This window comes from Rhopilema esculentum, chromosome 16 (assembly GCF_057945365.1).
Source record: "Rhopilema esculentum isolate cy_ngs chromosome 16, ASM5794536v1, whole genome shotgun sequence".
Lineage (NCBI taxonomy): Eukaryota > Metazoa > Cnidaria > Scyphozoa > Rhizostomeae > Rhizostomatidae > Rhopilema > Rhopilema esculentum.
The window spans coordinates 3,625,964-3,648,011 of record NC_142830.1 but is presented as its reverse complement, the minus strand read 5'-3'; the positions used below and the strand labels follow the sequence as shown (position 1 = coordinate 3,648,011).

General features: G+C 36.3%; 1 protein-coding gene and 1 long non-coding RNA gene across 4 annotated transcripts in view; both read right to left on the bottom strand.

Annotated features, from left to right (window-relative positions):
* Nucleotides 1-9: 9 nt before the first annotated feature.
* On the bottom strand, nucleotides 10-8,671 carry LOC148958220 (uncharacterized). Of its 2 annotated transcripts, none has more exons than XR_016144678.1 (3): nucleotides 974-4,662; nucleotides 574-687; nucleotides 10-33 (listed from the first exon to the last, which is right to left on the bottom strand). It is a non-coding gene; the product is annotated as an uncharacterized LOC148958220 (long non-coding RNA). The 2 variants fall into 2 exon arrangements; XR_016144679.1 differs by lacking the exons at nucleotides 10-33; nucleotides 974-4,662 and adding exons at nucleotides 4,671-4,788; nucleotides 8,341-8,671 and having other exon boundaries at nucleotides 668-687.
* Nucleotides 8,672-10,626: 1,955 nt separating this feature from the next.
* Nucleotides 10,627-22,048, bottom strand: part of LOC135682197 (condensin-2 complex subunit G2) — a 42,580-nt gene continuing 31,158 nt past the window's right edge. For both annotated transcript variants that reach the window (XM_065196972.2, XM_065196971.2), the window contains 6 exons: nucleotides 21,856-21,999; nucleotides 21,524-21,618; nucleotides 21,078-21,181; nucleotides 20,391-20,457; nucleotides 16,851-19,863; nucleotides 10,627-10,755 (listed from right to left, as the gene is read on the bottom strand). In XM_065196972.2, the coding sequence (XP_065053044.2) occupies nucleotides 19,800-19,863; nucleotides 20,391-20,457; nucleotides 21,078-21,181; nucleotides 21,524-21,618; nucleotides 21,856-21,999 (474 nt within the window). In that variant the 3' untranslated portion in view covers nucleotides 10,627-10,755; nucleotides 16,851-19,799. The remainder of the gene's footprint in view (nucleotides 10,756-16,850; nucleotides 19,864-20,390; nucleotides 20,458-21,077; nucleotides 21,182-21,523; nucleotides 21,619-21,855; nucleotides 22,000-22,048) is intronic.

Here is a 22,048-nt window from a genome sequence, read left to right as displayed (position 1 = left end):
TAAGGCAAGGGTCGTTGTCGCATTCATTGACATCTTTAAAAGAAAAGATAACAGAGTTTTATAATAGGGCTAGTAAAAATTTTAGATCTGTACATCTGCCGGATAGTCCAAAAAAATTTATGGCTATTAAGCTAAAACTTTTTCGCTTTGGGGAGGTGAGGGGGGTGGAATTCTTGCTATTAGGAACAAGATTTTTCAAAGGCGTTCTTTGACAACAGGAATTTTCAATCATTTCGTCTTATCAGAACCGTACTAGTAAATAGTCCTTAGTTTGTTTCTCGCACATCTTAATCGCAACCTAGGCCCAGAGGCGTATGCCCTCTGTTCCCAAAACAGAGGTAAAATGCCGTTTTACAGCTCACTGAGATGCTCCTTTTCCTTACATGACTCCACCCCCCCCCCCCCCCCACCTCCAAAAATGATTCTATTAATTTTCATTATGCAGAAAATATCAAGTGTCCTCCTACAAATGCATGCGAAATGTTCTCTACTTAAGGTGAACAATTCTTTAAAAATTGAATCGAACAAATTTTGAAGAATATAAGTAAATAGTATGAAAACGGCTTTTCAAACCTTGTTCACATTTAGCCCCAGTGTATCCTGGATCACAACTGCATCGAAAATCAGTGCCGCCAATATGAACACATCTGCCATTTTGGCAGGGGTTTGGAACACAAGGTGAATTGCCTGGAAAAGGTTAAGAACTGGCGATAAAAGATTCATCAGAGGAAGCTAATGAAGCCACGTACTAGTAGCGGCTTTCAAGCATTGATGGTGAAACAACACCGTCGCAACGAAATTCATATTAGGGGAGGGCTGCCCATTGTATTGCTTTCTATTCAGTATACTGTTATAAAGGAAATATTGGGCGGCAGCCTCCAAGCCCGACCCCCAGCCCCCGCTTCCGACGGCCCTGTGAAAACGTAATAAAGACAGCAGAGTACTGCTAATCATATATGTATTCCACCATTACCTTTGAATATCTGGCAAGCATAACAAAAGTTGTAGAGTTTTGTTTGTGCAACGATACGGGTTCTCCTTATGGCGGTGATTTTGCAAGCGAACTAATTGGGCTAGGCCAACGGGCCTAAGCCCCAAATAGACAGCACACAAGAGATACTCCTTCCTTGATGTTATCTCTATTATCAAATCAGTAAGACTAATTATTCTAACTTGGATAACATGATATTGGTAAATAAACAAAAGAACACTGTGGAACATGACATAACACCATGACAGTGACGCACATTTCCTGGAAAGAAAAAACACAACGCAAAACACAACAACACAACACAACACAACAGTGCGACAAACGAACATGTGACCTGAACACGCAACAGAATCAAAGAATCTAGCTTAAGGGTCATATGAAGCGAAAAACGATTTTCACATAGTTTGTAGAGCTTTTTTCGCTCGTCAAGATGCCATTTTTCGTTTCTTTCTACGACTTGAACATATCTAGATATGGCGCCTGAAAGCGCGAAAAAGGGACCTTCGAAAGTGATGCCATTCGAACGCGGTCAGATCGATGCTGTGACGTAATAGATTTGACACGTTCCTTTCATAGCTATTGGTACGTTTGTAAGTGGTGTTAATAAAAAAATTTTGTAAAACAAGATAAAAACACGAAACTTTGTCAAAATGCAAAGTGTGGTTTTAGCGAATTGATGTCGCTAAAACCACATTATATGAACATATTCTGAAGACAGTTTCATGCTGAACATCTTTTATTCAACATACACGCCCTTACAATGTGGAAATAAGTACTTTCTGGTCAAAAATAGCAGATAGGGGGCAACTGGGCAATATAATGTATACAGCGGTGGAGCCAGGGGAGGGCTAGGGCGCTACAGTCCCTCCATTGGAAGCATCTAGCCCCCCCTATCGGAAGAAAATTTTAGGTTATTGTCGGAGCAAATTTGACAAAATAACGTACGAAAACTGCATTTTATAGTCAATTTAGCCCTCCTGTTGGAAGCTCCAACCCCTCTGTCGGAAGATTTCTGGCGCCACATCTGAATGTATATAAGTTTATTTATGAACAACTTATATATATATTAACAAGATCAAAACATGCGATGATGAAATCCTATCCAACAAGGAGCAGGTTAAGAATCCCGCTAAACATTTTGAAATTTCTGCAATCCGTGTATTATTTTGAGAAAATCTGCGTCCGGCAAGGGTGTAGAATTCCCTCGTTCCGTTGAGAAACAGCCAGGTTTCCTCAATCTACGAAAAATTTTCCTAAAATTCTGTTCTTCCGCAAACTCTGATGACATCTTCGTTTGGAGAAAAAAGGCAAGGATCTACCCTGTGCCTTGCAGACAAATATTCTTGCTGGTAATAACTGTGGGTACGAAGGTCTTTTAATGCAAAACACGGGAAAAGGTGAACCACGTTGAAGTATATATATTTGTCTCAGGATTTTCAAATTTCCAAGTCCGGGTTTTCCGTTTTTCATAACTATTTTCTGGATTTTGGGTCCTAGGTACTCTCAAAACAGCCTCTTTTTCATGTGCGCACTTCTCAATTGAAAAGTTTGCAATTTTTGGGATTATACGTAATTTCGAAGTTATCTCTTTTTCTGGGAAAGAAGGGCACAAAGGGAATATTACCGGCCCAGCATCAAACTGTAGTTTTGTGCAGCCACTTTGAATTTGCACTGAATTTGGCAGTGTTTTTTACGTCTTAGTAACAAAAATTACTAAGATGGAGGATCTTTAAATTAGTTTATAATGAAAAAATCATGTTGTTTGGACCGTTCAGTCGCGAGTTACTTTGTTTTGAATATTTAGATATTTCTTTAGATTTGACCGGAATTTGCTGCTGCAGTGAAAAAATTTCACTAGAGTCAGTCCGGGCTGATTGGGCCCGGGTTGAGTCAGCCCAGGCTGAGTGGGCCCGGGTTGAGTCAGCCCGGGCTGAGCGGGCCCAGGTTGAGTCAGCCTGGGCTGAGTGGACCCGGTTTAAGTCAGCCCGGGCTGAGTGGGTATTATCATACTTTATCTTATTCACATACTTAATGATTTTACATCGATATAATTTGCGATATAAAATGAAAATATTTAGCAAGAGGATCAGCTATTTTTCCGCGCTCTTTTCAATATTCACTCGTCCCACTTTGTTTCTGCCTAATCACCACTAAATTTGCATATTCTAAGGGTACGTATGTTAACTAAAAGTTATTCAGCATGAAATTATCTTTCAAAAGATGTACATACTATGTGGTTTTAGCAACAATAAAATTTTGAATCGAAATTTTGAAAAGAAATTTTTGATCAGTGCGCCATTATGGTTTTTGCCCAAATAAGGAATTCCCAAGGTCCAATTGATGGGGCTTTTTTCTGGTCATTTCCAACTTTGTATAGAACATCTGTGCCAAGTTACAGCTCTATATTATTTTTATCCGGGTTAGACCGTTTTTATATCTAATTCCACTACACTATTTGATACGCTGAAAAAGATAGGATGCATTTCGCATCGGGCAAATGCCCCCTTGTGCTATTTCAGACAGGTGTACTCGATTTCAGGCCTTTGAAGGAGTCTTTCTATAAATCAGTTTCAAAACGCGATAAAAGCATGAAACTTTGGGAAAGTAAATAGTTTGATACCCTGGAAATAATAGGATGTAGTCCCAAACTCAAAAATTATCTCTTATGCTATTTATAGACAAGGTACTCGATTCAAAGACTTTAAAAGGGGCCTTTCCGTTTATCAGTTGCAAAACACAATTACGGCATGAAACTTTGCGCAAGTACATGGCATGATCATTGAAAAATAAAGTATGCTGCTCCCAACAGGCAATTCAGCCAATGCTCCCTCACTCTTACTTAGTACATTCGAAGACTGATCCAAATCAGTATTACGATAAGACTCCTCGGACGACATATCTGCAGTTGCTTGATTTACATTTACGGCTTCCAGACTTCAAGGCCTAGAACATGTCAAACCTATTACGTCACTTCCTATCTTCTCGTCCCAGATCCCGGTATCACATTTAGTCTCCAAAATTTGTTGTCTTTCAGGTATCTCTCGAAAATTTTACCAAGATTTTTTTTAATCAGCGCCATCAAATTGTGTAAATTAGCCAATAAAAAATTTGGTTTCATATGACCTTTAACATAATGATAATAATTACTAAAGAATAAACATCCTAAAAGGTTACACCATCCCCTGCCTTTCAAAAAATATACACGATACAATACAACCTTGAAAAGTCACTGAGTTCCACTACGTCGTAAATAAAAGTGTTCGAAGTGTCATTAAGGCCCGGAGGCATAAACTGGTAAGCGAAGGTAGTGCCTAGAACATCACTTTATTTGTCTAATCTCGTGATGACATCTCAAGAATGTTCTATTAAACTCGAAGGCTCGCTTTTTTCAGCTGTAACCCCAAAACGTTACAACAGTGTAGACCGATGATAATTTTCTTGAGGTTCGATGATCTTTTTTTGTTTAATTGAGGCTCGGGTTTTTTGCATCGGTCTTATTCAAACATTGGTTTTTCCACATCTGCTCGGAATAATGTCTTTTAAGGCAGTTTTTCATCACTTTTCTAGTACCCGTCTGCTTACCTGGTAAAATCTGTTCTGTTTGATCAATAATTTAGCAAATTTACCTTTTTACAATTGTATATTGAAACTGTTTATAAAACTGTATATTCAAACTCACAATGATATCCGGATGGGGCCTTGTCACAGTCGTAACACTCGAAACCAGGACAATAGCAAGTGTCAATACATATTTGCTGATCAGTGCATTTTCTGTACTTCTCGCAGTTTGGTCCGACCTGTATTTAAATGCAAAACAACAGTAAAAAGCTAATTCAGCATTAAATGCAAATAAATGTTTTAAACAAAATTTAAAAAAACACGCTTGACCCAGAACAAAGTTACAATGAAGATTGTATTGTCGTATTGCAACATCAGAAAGTGTAGCTTTGATATAAAGAAATGACTCAAGATACCACAAGTCAAAAATTCAAAAGATAGTAACTACGTCACAACATTCTAGATAAATAGCTTTGGAATCAAGAGATACCGTAAATCCTCGTATTTCCCCAACCAAGCCCCCCCCCCTCGAATAAGCCCCACCCTAGAACTACAAATGTTCAACCACCCTAGAACTACACTCAAGAAATTTCCGCCCAGTTATTGTTCCTAATACCTTTTCAAAGATATATGAAAAGTCTCAAAAAATCAATTGTCTCAACATTTAGATTACACGCTTCCGGTCTTCATTGCTGCATATCGACAACCAAACATGCTTTGATTCAATTACCTCGCTGATGCAGTCCAAATGGATCGTAAGAAAGCTTTCGATTGTATCCCACATGATTTGCTTATCTCTAAACTACATACGTATGGATTTAGTGAAGATACTCTAGTTCTAATTTATTCTTATCTCAAAAGACGAAAACAGTGTGTTCGGATAAACATTCATATAGCTCTTTTCAAAGGTTATGTCTGGTGTACCCCAGGGCTCTGTGCTAGGACCAATCCTGTTCAACTATCCCCCGGGGAGCTTATTAATTTTTTCAGTCCTAGAGGGGAGCTTAAAAGAGAGGGGAACCTTTTAGAGAGGGGGGTTTATTGAAAATTTAAAGCAAAAAATGTTTTAGAAATGCCCCTTGCCATTTTTTTATGAAAATGCCACACAAATGTTCTCAAAAAACTTTGTCAGCAGCTTCGAAAGTTTAATTAATCAATTATAAGGTCTTCATCTTCACCAACATCATCAGGATAAATTGATAACCCTTGGACATCTTCGAAACAAATTTTGAGTGACTACTAAGTAGCACAAGTAAGTTTTTACATAGGCCGTATTTAATGCAGACGATCTTATCGTCATATCCGTCGAGAGAGACCCACTAAATGTGCATGTTTTCTTTGTTTGACACCAAAGTCTTAAGAGGGGAGGGGGGGGGGCTTAATAGAACTTTTTTCGGTATTTCTGTTCATAAAACAAGCAACGCTCTATAATCATGCAGACGACAATACACTAGGTTACTTTTCTAATAACATGCGCGATCTTGTAAATACTTTGCAAAAGAAACGGGAATTGCCTTATCATGGTTTGAACAAAATAAAATGATTGCAAACCTTGAAAAATTTCAAGCTACATTGCGTAGAAAAACAAGACAAAAATACTAGTGGAGAACAAATAATCATTAATGGTAAAAAAATTAAATCTGAGGAGACAGTGAAGCTTTTAGGCGTAACGTCGGATTACAAACATGATTTCGATTCACGTATTTTGAATCTTTGCAAAAGAGCTGCAACACAATTAAATGTTCTTGAAAGATTAAAGACGTTTATTGGTTTCCAAGAGTAAAAGTTCTTGTTCAGAGCTTTGTATATTCCAATTTCAGTTATTGTCCCTTGGCCTGGTATTTTTTATCTTCTAAATCATTACAGAAAATTGAACAGATACAAGAACGCGTCCTAAGATTTCTCTATAAAATCAGACAAATAGGGGCTTCAGGGGGCTCACGGAAGAGCTGTGAAAATTTTGACAACAACTTGCCCTCTCTGACTACAGTGTTTTCAAGTGATATTTCGAAAAGTTGTTATAATCAAAATTTCGTGAGATTATTACTTTGGCAAGAGGGGACACTTTATTCTGAAAAGTAAGCAACATTAAACCGGTTTAATTTCAAAATATTTCATCATGTCTTGAAACGTTCAAGTGTTACTTGTGCAGCTGTGGCGTCACAGAATAAAGTGAGGTGGCATGTAGAGCCACTGCAAGTGCAAGCAAACCAATGACATTCGAAGAAAGTTTTTGCTGGATAATTGTGAAGTCGCTGCTCCAGTTTTGATTAGGATATACAGAATCGCAATGGCGAATGATTATGCTTCGGGATGGGGTGGATGCCTTTTTTAACCTATAACGTATATTGATGCCTCAAGAAGGCGACATGCACTCTCTTTTTATAAGAACAATTTCATAAGGACATGAGCCTCCAAATTGGTCAAAAGGTAAGAACAAATTAAGAGCAAGCTGAGGCTAGGCTACTGTAAAATGCAATTTTTCTGTGAATTCTCAAACATGTCAGCAAATGGAGGTTGTCTCACTCACTTTGTTTGCAAATGAGGCCTGAACACTTCCCTACAGCGAAAAAGAGCCAGTGAATTTAAGTTTAGGCTGACTGTTCTAAATTTTTGTTACAAATCGGAGGCTGGATTGTTCTTAAATCTTTTTTTAAATTAATAGGATGTAAGCACTGCAATCGCTAGCTTTTTCGCTCTAGAGAGGTGTTCAGGCCTTAATTGCCAACAAATTGAGTGAGTGAGACAACCTTCATTTGCCGACATACATCGAAAATATCCACCGAAAAAGCACCCACACATGGCTAAAAATCCTCGTTTTTAAATTGAACGTTTTGAATAATAAGCCTCAGTTTGATCTTAATTTTGTTCTTACAATGATATATAAGCGACGAAGTCGCTAGATGTCTAACTCTATTGTTCTCAAGTGAGGCAAAATCACTCATGCGGTAAAGGGGCAAAAAGACGATTCTGCATAAGGGCTCAGTATGGGAAATTCCGAAGCCGGCAAACGAAACCCGAAATTTTAGAAAATCTATTTAATTTAGGAAGGTAACATATATTTTGTCAGCTTACCGTATGCATTTAGAAGGTTTTAAGCCATAATTTTTGTTTGTACACGGGTTTTGAGATTTTTAAAAAATTTTTTTACCGTCGTATTGATAAGGGCACTCTGGTTTAGAGAATATTTATATTTCTAGGAAGATTATTTTTGGGCTTATTTACAAAAATGTCGCGCTTATACAAAAATCTTGTGTTAATTTTTTATCGTAACGTTAAGGAACCGTGGTAAAAGAGGTCATCTTCAATCTTTGTTCAGCTACGCCCCCTTCCTACAACATCCTGATGTCCGTAAATAAAAGTCTGATTTGCTGATGAATGTTAGAGGGAAGGTCTTGTCATAGGAAAAACTTGAAATGGATATTTATAATAAAATTTTTCACTCATTACATCTGATATTGTTACTAGAAGTCATATGCAGGGGGTTGCCGAAGTAGGGGAGTGTTCATTTAACAAGTTGTCATAATGATATAAGACTGAGAGTACTTGCTTACATCTACCCTTCAACTTATAAAATACAAAATAAACCCAATTTTGAAATTATATTTGGTCTTTTGCAAATAAACTCGAAAACAGTCTACCTGAAAAGGTAAACATTGCCTAGGCCAGAGTGGACCGTGCGAGCGCCGCAGCAATAAATATTTTAAAAATCTTGAAACCCTATTTAACAACACAATTTATGGCTTAAAACTTTTTAAATTAATACGGCAAGCTAGCAAAGTATAACTAACCTTTCAAAATTATGCTAATTTTCGATAATCTTGGTTTTTCTTCGTCAGACTTGCAATGTCCCGTACTGAGCCCTTATGCGGAATCGTCTTTTTGCCCTTTTACCGCTTGAGTGATTTTGCCTCACCAGCTCAATGGGCAATTATGCCCAGTTAGACGTCTAGCGCCTTCGGCGCTTCTATATCATTGTGTTCTTAACGTTTGACCAATTTTGAGGCTCGTGTTCTTATAAAATTGCTCTTAAAAAAAGAGTGTGTCTGTTTTTTGTTAAAAGTCTGCCCCCCTCAGGTATGGTTCTTACTCGACAGGGCCGTAATTCTGTCATGTCAATTGGGGGGGTCAGCAGAGCGAATGAATATAAAGTGTGCAGTGGGTCATAGCATCACAAAGCAATTGATGGTATGTGTTATGAAAACAATTAAGAGGAGCAGCGACTTAATAAACAAACAAAAAAGATTCTAGAATTTGTAAGACTTTTCAGCTCTATTGAAGGTATTTACAGATATTTCTTAGCACGTTGACTTTTTTATAATCGAGTTGCTGACAATTTTCAGAGACAGCTTGAAGATATTGAACCTGGGGGCTGATAATCACGCTTAGTGACGTAGGAGGACCACCATGGTTGGGGCCGACGCGAAAGAAAATTTTTTAAATCATGCCTTCTAAATAGCTAAAAAAGCATCTCCCAGACAAGTTTAACAAAATACTATACAGTTCAGAAGATAGACAAATCGTCGTTTCTCAGAAGAGCACTGATTATTGTTTCTGGGAGAAATTGGGGAGGGGAAGAGTCATGCTTAAACTCTAGTGACATACATTGGGAAAAGAAAGAAAAGGTGTTTTTTATTCAAGAGCAAGCGATTTTTTCCTGAACCTATATCGGATTAAAAAAAAAGGATGTATCTAAGAACATATTCGGGCTCAAAACAAAAATTTTCTAAACAAAATAGAGGCTAAGCAAAAATTATTGCATTCTGATAATAAAGAGTGTAGTCATTGCTTCTCTCTATATTAAATGCAAAAGTACTTTTTTATTGACGTGGTACTTTTACGCAATTACTTCTGGCCCTTTTTGCCTCTTGGTCTTATTCCTAGCTACAGTTAAAAGCAAAACTCAGAATTTCTTTTTTGTGTGTCTATGCTATAATCATGTCACTTAATGTGCAGTTGAAATTAAGGAGCTATTATGGACGTCTTGGTATCGCAATTCGACTAATAGAGGTTCAGAAATTAGGAACTTTAGGACCTAGGTTTTGAGTTAGAATTTTTATAAAAAGGCGTGTACTGAAAATATGTGTAATGTGGGATTGTCGAGATTTATGGTGACTTTCAAGATTCTTCTCTTACAAGCTTTTATTAGATTTATTCAAGGGGTGACCGGTGGATAAGGCATTTGGGGCTAATCCCCCCCCCCCATTGGCATCGTCACCAATTCGACACCACTCTGCAAACATAAATAACAGTAGTAAACTTGCGCTTGACACTATGACAAAGTGGCTGAGGTTTGTTGCTATAACACAGGAAAATTTAGTTTGGTTCTAACCTAGTTACCAGGGATTCCTTTCTTTAAAAGAAAATGATGATGATTTCTCAAAAAGAATCGTTTTGGTCTAGATTTTTTTTGGGGGGGGGGGTCCAGTCTCCCCTCGTCCCCGCTGGGATTTACGGCCCTGTTACTCGAGTTTGCCCATCCTAGCCGACATTTACAGCTACGTGGTTGTTTCCAAGCCATATACTTTCTAAATGAACAGAGTACTGAATTTTATACTTGATAAACGAGCAGAATACATTACTTAATACTAGCAGAAAAATAAGCATTACACTTTCTAAACAAGCAATGTAACCAATCTTTTACTTAGTGAATGGGCAGAGTACCAAATTTTATCCTAACTAAACTAGCAGCGAACTAAACCTTGGATAATCCACACGATAAGAGTAATAAATGTTATACATTCAAAGAAGCAGTTAACCAAATTTTATACTTTCTTAACGAGCAGAGTATCAATCATTTTACTTACTAAGTAAGCAGAGTACAAAACTTTTTTTCTTACTCAATCATCAGTATGTCAACATTTATACTTACCAAACGAGAAGAGTAATTTGTTGTTTGATACTCCCAGCCAGGGCTGTTTCTCAAAGTGACGTTTTCGAATACATTTGTCTCCGATTTTCTTAAGAGCTGGCATATTTTTGCAGGGCTGTTTTTAAAGTTGATGGCCTTGCATTGAGGGTTATGTAAGCATTTGCTCTTGCATCTAGGAGCTTTTAAATCATTATAAACTGCGATGGGAATTTCTATTGATCGGAATCCAGGCTTTTTTACTGTAAACTTGGCCTCTCCTTTACATTCGAGTCTCAAAATATGACAGCCTGTACAAGTAATTGATAGCAGCACAAGAAGGATCCATATGAAATTCCTAAAATAAAACGATAAGAGGTTGGATTATTCTGAAGTAGATTATTTTTCATGTTCTGTGCTTAATCTTTTATTATAGATAAATCAAGCTTCATAAGATGAATGCTTTTTCGAATTGATATTATTCTTTTATTTGATTGATTATATAATCAAAATGAAAAAGTTACTAATTCAAAGAGGCATAAAAGATTGGGCCGATTTTCTGCCAAGTTTCACATGATGTTTGACCCCAACTAGTTAAGGTTCATCACGATTTAATAGTTTCTTAATTTCTTTTGCTTCGAGTACTGAAGTTTCTTAATTTTTTCTGACTGTCCAGTAATTGTTTCTTATAGCCAGTTTCTTATGAAAAAATGAGTGTATATACTCACACAAAGACCGCGGAGCATATTACGGATTGAAGGGGCTAAAACGTTTTTTGGGGAGAGGGTTAACATGCTATAAATCAAGAGCAGTGTGACTTTTTGTATGGTTTTAAGTACATTTTGGAAATAATTGAGGGAGTGTCCCAGCTACAGGGCTACAGCCCCATAGGGTGTGTCCAGTTGCATTCTCTGATAAAGCTATTTAGGTGCACACTTTGTTATAAAAACAGCCCTTATATAAAACATCAGGCTGAGATTTGCGCAAAAATACGAACAACACGAGAAGCAAGGCAGGCTGAACTTCAATCAAACTCAAAAGAAAAATACCAACAAAAATTGAAAAATGAAGGAATAGCAACAGAAAAGCAGAAAGCGATAAGCAAAATAGCATTTATATCTTTTTCAAGCATATGTTTTATCCGGGCACTACTTTGCACAGAAAAATCCGTTAGGACAATTAGAAACAAAATAAAAAGCACATTAGGCTAAATTTGTGCGAAAAAATAAGAAATGCCAGGTTGAAACTGGGGCAAATGTTCTTATAAAAATACGTGTGTTTGCTTGAGGCAGATATTCGCCTCAAAATTTTTCATAACTTCTTTCAAGTCACCCTCTGTCAAGTACACTTTTTTATATAAACACTTTAAATATGCAAACAATCTTTTGGTGGTATAAAACTTGTAAATGGCTTTGAAAAAAGCAAACATTTAGTAAACTAAAGCTTTTCGTCTGACACTCTTCAGAGTTTAAAACGTCAGAACATAGATCGAAAACTCTACGCTAGGAAATATATGTACCCAGTTGATCGAAATAGGCCAATCAGAAAACACGAGCACATGACTGTATAGGTAGCTTCAGTTTACTAAATGTTTGCTTTTTTCAAAGCCATAAACACTTTACAAAAATTTGACAAAAAAGCAAGAACAAAGTTAGAACATGACCAGCCTCAGATGTAGTATGTTTAAAGAAAATAATAAAGTGCTTAATGGGAACGCTTGCTCTCATTCTTACAAAAAAGAGCTGATTTTATTAGCTATTCAATTGTCCTTCTGGAAATGTAATGCAGACTTGTTATTTATTTGTCTAAGGAACAATGTATGATGAGTAAATGTAAAATAATCGATATTGAAGTAAAAATAACAAGAGCATTCGGTTCTTAAGTTATTCAAAAAATGGTCTATATCTCATAAGAAGGAGTGTCTGGTACATGTTCTGTAAAAATAGATCGTGCTTTCAGTATTACTGTGTCCAGTTTCCAACAAAATCTTTATTTTTACACTCATTTAATATCTGTGAAATGCAAGACGATGAAACTTCCATTGTCCAGCAGTAGCGACTTATTCTGATTTTTCTTTCAAACCTTATTTAACAAAGCAAAAGGAAACTCACGAAAGGAAGAGGCTGTAATCCGACACAGATTCAGCCAGTCCAAGACTAACGGGAAAATTGTCGTCAAAGTTGACAGCAGAAAATATTAAGACGTCACATAGCAATAATATTTGGAGCGAGCCTTTCGAGTGCTTGGGGCCGAGGGGCAAATCACTCCAAAAAGTCTTGTACACCTTTGGTGGAAATCTTATTGTTTTATCTGGAAATCCCCCAAAATCCTTCTGTTTTCGAGAAAATCTCGTACGCTATTTGAAAGAGTGAATTGCCCCTCGCTTGGGGCCCAACCCTGATCTTGGCATTTACTGAATGTTAATGTCTTGCAATCCAAATTTAGGATAGTAGCTAAGGATTTAGAGATGTTTTCTGATAGTAAAATCATCCTTACCCCCTCAGTTTCAAATTATGTCTTGATAATATCCTTAAGATGACATTAAGGCTTGGCTTACAGCTTTTAAAGGTATACTCTGTGCTTTATTACAGAAAAACTTATCTCAGAATATAATTGCACAAAAGACAACACTCTATAAGCTTTGTTGTGTAGAGCAGAATAGTTTAAGTGGCTACAAAGAGTTTCGCTCTTAATTCAATTAAGATTCAACCTCAGATCATTCTTTACTTTCAAAACAAATCAAGTTTTTTTTCGTACCAGTGGCTCTCCTGAACTGATGTTATTAAGTCCAACAAGCTACATATTTATGCACAAAATGGGCAAGACCTTACTTTGATGATTGCCTCCGATGCATTTCTCCTCCTTCTTCAACGTCCCTCAACAACTAGTGAATCAAAGTGAAGCAAAGGAGCTGACATAACAGGTGTTTTGTTACATCCCCATTTAAATACGTCAAATTCTGTTTCACCTGTCCGTTGTTACCTGCAGTTTTTCTTAATTAAATTTAGTAAACTTACCAATAAATGTCAGTCAACAACGACAAGGAAGCGTGCGATTCATCAATTGTAATAACATTTTTAAGGAATAAAACCTCCTTTTCTGACGTTTGAGTTGTAGAATACACTCATCCTTTAAAGAAACCAAGAAACAAATAGTTGAATTATCAACTTATATTGACTAATCCGCTGTAATTTTCAAAACTTAAGTTTTCTTTTCTTAATTTTAATGTCATTAACTGTACCATCTGGGGTCCTTCCTTTATGTAGCCTTTTTCCTGCGGGAGAAAGATTTTATTTCATATTTTAGCATTCTATTTCATTGCAGAAGACAGCGAACTTTTAAACTGATTTTTTGAGAATTTTATTGCTCGCGTCTTAAGTGTTTTGGTAACCATTCATAAAATTAGTAGAAAAACACGAATTGTTGGAATTCTACTTTTTCAAATTTCAACTTTTTCTTCTTACTTCCTTTTGGGTACCGAATTGTTTTAAGCTTTTTTTGTTTATCCAGAGTTCCTTTCTTATAGCATGTTTTTTATGAAATTAATGAATGCACATATTCTTAATAAGGAATAAAGAAAGATGCTTTACACGTAAGAAGTTGCAAAATGGTTTGTTTCTACTTCATGTTATGCTCTCATCTTTGCTAATGCATTTAATTGCTCTAAATTCATCAGAATTTATTATCGAAATTTCTTGGGATTTTGCTTTATAGAATGGTCGAAAATTCTCATAAGAAAAATTTACAATATCTTGCGATAGAAATTGACAAAACATTTAACGGTTTGAATCCACCTTTTATGGATGAAATATTTTCCATAAATGAATGCACATATTACTTAAGAAGCGACCAATTCAAAACAGCGAAGCCACATTGCAAAATATATGGATTTAATACCGTATCATACAGATGTAGTCAAATATGGAATTCAGTTCCAAACGAGATAAAGTACTCCCCTACTTTAAAAATATTAAAGAAATTTAAGTTGCCCGCATTATCATGCTCCCCCTCTCTAATAATTTACGAAAGTTTTGTTTGAAGATTTTACCAATACAGCTTGATCTGACAGTATTTCGTAAGGCAGGTATAGAAACAGCTATATTCCTATCCACGCTTACAAGCAACAAAGAACAATATAATATTAACACATAACAGCATTTTCTTTAGGTTGAGGGCGACCAGTTCTATGTCTTCTTCATTTTTTGTCATAGATGGCTTCTCATGAAACAAAATGCGTGTATTTTCGGATTCTTTAATCTTTTATCTTCGACCAGTAAAAATAGACCGACATATGGAAAGAGATTACAAGCATGAATAAGAAAATATTACGTGAATAAAATTCATTTAAGTCAGAGGTTTATCCTAAAGCAAAAATTTTTTTTTTCAAAATTTAGAGTAATTCAATACAACAAAATCTGATATTGTTAGCATTTAAGACAATACTAGCAACATTTCTAAAAAACTAGCTCTCTGTCTATTTGAGATATTTTGCGATCTGCTGTTTACTAAAAAACCTGCAGATTAGAAAATTGAAACAATGAAGTTACTCGAAAAAAGGGAAACTTTTTGTTCCGAATGAGAAAGGAATCCAGCAAAAAGGTCCCATGGATTCTTTTACCTGATTTCACAAATTATCAAAGAATCATCATTTTATTCGGCATTTTTGAGCCAAGTAACTGAAGGAAATTTCCTTTGGCCTACTTCTACAACCTTGGCCTACTGCGGGTCACAGAAATGTTTTATGCCTCTCTGATTTCTGTATATTTATTTGATAATTACAATTGTGTCGCATTCCAAGTTTTTTTTCCAGGATGTAAGTACCATTTACAAAAATCTTACGGGAAGAAATAGGACATAAATCACCTTCACCTGCTTGCTTCGTCGTACACACAAAATTGTTAGCGTAGGGTCGGTAGCAAATGAGTATTATATCAAAAAGCTTTTTGTGAGATTCTTCGGACTATATCAAAAGATCCCTAATGCAAGTATCAAAAATAATATAAATCTTTTTTGTATTAAGAGTCCAGTGAATATCTTAGTTTTGAACAAAAATTGACATTTTGCTACCAATTAAAAAGCATGACAATAGTGTAGTGGAATTAGATATAAAAACGGTCTAACCGGATAAAAATAATATAAAGCTGTAATTTGGCACAGATGTTCTATACTTAGTTGGAAATGACTAGAAAAAAACCCCCATCAATTGGACCTTGGGAATTCCTTATTTGGGCAAATACAATAATGGCGCACTGATCAGTAGTGGTTCAAAATTTTAATGTTGCTAAAACCACATAGTATGTACATCTTTTGAAAGATAATTTCATGCTGAATAACTTTTATTCAACATACACGCCCTTACAATGTGGAAATAAGTACTTTCTGGTCAACAATACCAAACTTATCAAAGGTATCATTGCCATTATCAATATCAACATTAATCTATTTGTTTAACTCCACACAACTGATGAGGATAGGTTTTTCAAGAACTTTATAGTCGTCAAACACGAGTAAACAACAGAACTTACGCAAAAAGCAATCTAATTTTCGGAAAGCAGATGAGAAATTGTTACTACCTTTTAATGTACGCTTGAAAGAGAGTTTAAAAATCACTCATGACTCGAGGTCGTTTATGTAGATTGTTCCTTTTTTCCAACCGGGAAGGAAATTGAAGTTCAGTTGGGTATTTTTTAAGTCTTGTAAAACTCCGGACCTTGACAAAATCAAGCGCTCGATAATCAAATTAACACGCTGGGTACTATCTAAGCCCACGCCCTATCCTTATGAAGTTTCATTTTCAACATTATGGAAGTTGTTTGAGAATAGCAATGGCTATCCCAATGTCTATCAAAGAGCTGGCGTCCTCTTGTCAGCCACCGGCCTATCTCATATTTTTCTGCTTCGAGAAGGAACTACCATAGAAAGGGAAAGACAGACAAAAGTTTTGCAGCAGTTTGATTGGAAAGCTCTTCCTACCTAATTTGTAATGTTCTTGAACGTTGCAACAAAGTGCAAGATCGTCAAAAGAGAGGGATTTCTCTTGAAGAGACAGTGGCGGAAATTCATTTTTCAAGTGGGGGGGGGGGCAATGCCCACAAAAGCAAGCCAATTTGCCGACAAAAGACATAATTTTTCCGACAAAACCGACAATTGACCAAAACCTGGGGGGCAGTCGCCCCCTATACCGCCGCAATTTCCTTCACGGCCAAACAGTATAATTGGCAAATAGACTAAGGAAACGTTCGACAACAACTTAAATATAACATTCAGTGGTTAAGGTTTTAAAATTTTTTGAATTTCAGACGCGTGTTTTTTGGGGTAAGATTTTTGAAGATGTTGCTTCAGGGTTGAGGCACTCTTTAAGGCGCAAAGCAGCCTTTTATAGCTAATTTATTGAGCAAAAGAAACAGTTTACTAGAGAAAATGGCAATGAAGTTCCAATTTCGATGTACTTACAACGTGCAAATGAACTGTCCATCTCCTGGCTTCAACGAAAGGTGTGTGGTGCCCCATGCACATGGCAATCACAATACATCCTTTGGCAGTATTTTCAAGATCTCGAGGGGACAAAATAAGCATTGGATGAATCATCAAGAGAGACACACGGCTCAAAACAATTTTTTTTTGAAGGGGATGTTTCGTTTTGAGTTCGCAAGTAAAGCACGCTCCCTAGTGACTAACTAAACAAAGTAGCTTTCAAAGATTCAAACTTGGACGTTGTCAAGGGTTTTGCTAAGCTGTTTTTGAAATCTTGCCTGATGCAGGTTGAAATCTTGCCCGATGCAACTGAAGGCTTAAGAACCCTTCATAGGAGAAAAGTCAACCTAAATCCGACCACTACATTCTTTTTTTATAAAAACAATTTTATAATAACACGAGCCTCGAAATTGATCAAAAGTTAAGAACAAATTAAGACCAAGCTGAGGCTGAGCTACTGTAAAATGCAATTTTGAACAATGTTTTATCCCAAAAACGAGGATTTTTAGCCATATGTTCGTGCTTCTTCGGTGAATATTCAGACATGGCGGTAAATCAAGGTTGTCTCACACACTTTGTTGGCAAATGAGGCCTGAACACCTCCCTAGAGCGAAAAAGTTAGCAATGACACTGCTTACACCCTATTAATTCAAGAACAAATTATGAACAATCCAGCCTCAGATTTTCGAAACAATTAAAAACAATCAGCCTGAAGTTAAATTTACTAGTTCTTATTAAAAAAAGTGTAGAAGGACGCTTTATTTCATTGTACCTCAGCTTACATGGTGCCTCAGCGAAACCTCGACATGGGGTTGTTTTTGAACAGCTATTTCAACCCTGATTGAAATTTTGCCAGGGAATGACATACGTATGTTTGTACGTTATTGGACTGAAATGATTGATTCCCTGTGATCAAAAATAGACCAAGTAGACCCTTGGACTGAATCAATTCACTTCAAATTTCCAGACGGAAAACCACATGAAAACGAAAGGACAAATTTCAATATCCAGAAAATCTCAACACAGCGAGAGAAAAAAACCCGGGAAGACATTTATCATTCAAAGGATTCCAAAGCTTTGCTTTTCAAAATGGAGTTATTCCTAAAAACTGTAATTTCATCGATAAGAAACAAGAAAACATTTTCCTTGTGGGTTTTGAAATTGTAGTCTTCTTAAAAGCAGACATAATTGTAATCTCATGATTTGCCACATCAAATTAGCAATGAAACTTGCCACATCAAAAATTTCGATGAAAATTGATCAGGTGAATTGCATAATAATTATCACGAGCACATTCGTAACAAGCAGAATGACAAAATCTTTATTGAGAAATAGCTGGTCTTGATCAAATCGCACTCAATTTTATCTTCGCTTGTTGATCTGTTCAGTAGAAAATGGGAGGTGCCAAAATACGTTTGATGCAAAGAACTGTTTACATCAAGAAACAGCTTTTGTAGTTTCACCGATGATGACACAGTCTGAACCTTCAATTCAGAAACCAGTAACCCTTCATCACATTCAATTTTACACGAAGATATCTTAGATTCCGAATGTAGAAACTTTATTTTATACAGTCGTGAGTTGTTACTCGATCTTTTGGAGTCGATTTCTCCTTATCTCTGTGACAACGCCAAGTCTGTTGCCGCATTAAAAATTTAACAAAACTTTTGTCAGGAAAGCTCCCTACTTTTCACAGTGCCAATCTGCTGTAGCATAACAAGAATGAAATATGTTTCAAGCGAATCAGATTTATGCTCAATTTTCACAAGCCTGCGAGGACGCGCGGAAGGCAATCGAGTCAATAGGAGAAAAAGGCGTTGAAATAGACGTAACAGTAAATCTGTACTAACTTAGAATATGTAATAAACCTTGACCGTGTTGTTAACAAACACATTTTCCCTTTAGTTGTCGCTAACAGTTATAGCAACTTTTGGCAACGAAAGGAGGGGGGGGGGGGGTATGAAATATTAAAACTGAGTTTCATTTGCGAGTTCGAGCTATGGTAAAGGAGTTATCACAAGTTCTTATCAAATGTCTTGTAACATACGGAGCAAAGCTTACTTACTAGATTTCATCTTCAATATCTGTTTGAATCATGTTTGAATCATGATTTAATCAAGCAAAACACCAAACAAAATTAATAATATAATATATTATACTGTAATTACATCTTAAAGTTTGATCCCTAACGCCCAAAGTTAATGTTTAAGTAATTGTTTTAGCGCTTAGTGCATTTTCAGGACATGGCAAGCAATAGAGCCACGAAAATCGAGTTTCTACAGTTGCGACTGTGCCACAGAAGTTCTGAATGATCAAGTAAGCATAAGTAAACCTATGTGGTTGGTCTATCAGATTAAATCAGAAAAATGATTATGTCTTTTCATAAATAGAAATCTGACTTCAAACTTTGTTTTCAATGTGGGGTGGAAATTCTTTCTTTGAAGAGTTTCTTGTTTCAATGGATCAAAAAACTGGATTCTTATCAATCGAAACTTGCAGTCAAATGATTTCTGTTCTTTTAGCATCTTAAATAGACACTGCCAAGCGATAAATACCTCTTAAACAAAAAATAAATAACTGCAAGGATGAAAAGAGGCAATCAGGAAGTATCGCGAATGAAGAAGGCATCGAGGAAAAAACACAACAAAACGCAACTTTTAAGTAAGTAACACCACGACAAAATATTATACTGATTGAGATAAAATTAGGCTATTGATTAATCGGCATAACAAAATTGCAATACAAACAAACCATATTGATCGGTGATCGATATTAATCTGCAGAAAACGAGCAGATTTAGAAATTCTAAATTTCCGTTAAAGGAAGTTTATTTAGTCAATGATACAAGTCAATGATATGATTCAAAGGATGTTTACTTAGTCAATGATTTTAATACAAGAATAGCTGTATGAGGTATGATTCTTAGTCTCAACATTCAGCTGTTTTGCTTACCATTTCAGATAACAAGTCAGATGCACCAGTAGACATGGAGCTGAAATAAAGAACAAAACTTTCGTCTCAAGAACGCCGGCAAGAGTAAATGAAAATTCAAAAACTGCATCCCTATTCAGATAAATAGCAAAAACTGCATCCCTGTTTAGATGAATATCTTTATAGCCTGCTGAATCTCTTAAACACAACGGAAGTTGGATAAAACGATGAACAATTTGTGTTCACTTTCTGTTTGGCAAGCTTCTCTTTATTAAAATCACCCACGTAAGTCGTTGAAAATATATAAAACAAATCATCTGCAAACATGGCATTTAATGTGAGTCTAATAACAAAATTGGGCTTGAGGGACTAATTTTTTGCAGAATTGAAGAGTAACAGAACAGTGTCGGTTTAGGCGGGCAAGGAGAGGGCGGAAGGTTAAAGGAAGGTGGGATAAAGGGTTTCAGCTAGTGGTGATATCGATTTACTGTTCACGTGGAAGTGTCCTGACAAAATTAGCCAAGCTTTAAGGCAGGGAAAGTCGAAGACAAAATGAGATGATGACTGTTCCAAAAGAAAAAAACTTACACTTTAGATTGAAGTCGCTTAAGATCAACAACTGCTCTTTGCAAGAATTCGTCATTCATGTGGGATCCTGTGGTACGAAAATGTTTCATTCATCGGGGTTATTATGTAGTTTTAACAAAAGTTTATGACAATATAGAAACCAAAGAGAACTTTCATACTAAAATATCACATTGATATTAGTAAGCAGCAACCTGGATTTGGTAGAGACTTAATTAATACATAAACAGATAAAAGAAAAGAGAGCTACAATTTAATCATCTACAACTAGCATGCGCCCTAGTCCACAAATGCTGGCACATTTATTAACTGTGCAATATTGATAAATATCCCTTCCAGGCAGAAAGCTGGGTCTAGTTTATGAAAATAATTTATGCAATGAAACCATTGAAATCTTGCGTGAAAAATCCTAGAAGAAATAAGCACTGAAATCAAACAGGGCGTAGATAGGATGGTGCATGATGAGTTTAAAGCTAACTGCATAATGTTAGAGAGTTGCATAAATTACCACCAGATGCTGGTGGAAACTGCGGACAGGAAATTTATCAAAATTGCAAATTCCATAAATGTGGCAGCATTTGTGGACTGTGTGGAACAGGCTATTAACAACAAGATAATTGTGCTACCGCAAAACTCGTATAAGTCGAAACTTAAATTGAATGATTAGATTTGTTCGAGTTAGCACCTTACCAGAACAGATGAGAACATCGAGTAAGATAACAACTGCTGATGTCTTCATTTGGTCTGTTAACTGATCTTCATTGACATAACAAAGTAGCTCTTCAAACAAAGCCCTGTAGCAAATTGGGTATCATCATTAGAAGCCTTTAACGGTTTGTTGAATGAAGCAAGCAAATAAAGAGGGCGGGGGGGGGGGGGGGGGTGGGGGCTTAATCTGATTTCTAGCTACTGAAATTTCTTTCCATTATCAATATAATGCAGGTGTTGGCCTATGGAATGTCACTAAAAGGGATGGGAGTAGTGTCCCCAAAATCTTTTAAAAGAAACGCCATCGGCAAATCGATCTCAACTTTGACCAAAACAGTTGACTTGACTCAACTACTCAATTTGAAAAACTTGACGGCTAGAATTTCAATGAATCATAATGCGTTAAAATTAAGAAATTTTGTTTATACCTTTGCAGCTGTTTTGATCTGGTGACAGCATTGACAATAAAGGACGCAACTAGTGGCAATTCATTAACATTACTGAACCGTACCAGATCTTCATTCTAACAAACGAAAACACGCGTTAACAGACGAAAATCAACTTACTAAACAGAACAAACAATGTGCGGGTGATTTGCTGCACAGGTTTCTATTAACTGTTTGTGGCATCCGCATCTTTATTTAATGAAAATACAAAAATAAATAGAATTTGAGCTTCTATATTGAAACGTTATGGTGGGCGGGCAGCCTACAGACATAATTATTAAAAATGCACCGAATCAAATTCGATGGACCCTTACATTTTCAAGATGATGAATGACGTCATTAACAATCAAGAGCCAGATCTCTTTTATAATTGTAGGGCTTGAAGTTGGCACAACTGACTGGCTACAGAAACAGTTTTTTAGTATTTCTGTGAAATCTCGTTTAATGGATGCCAACACCTGAAATTTGAGAAATATACGATCGTTATTGAGTAGTTGAAAGTAAAAA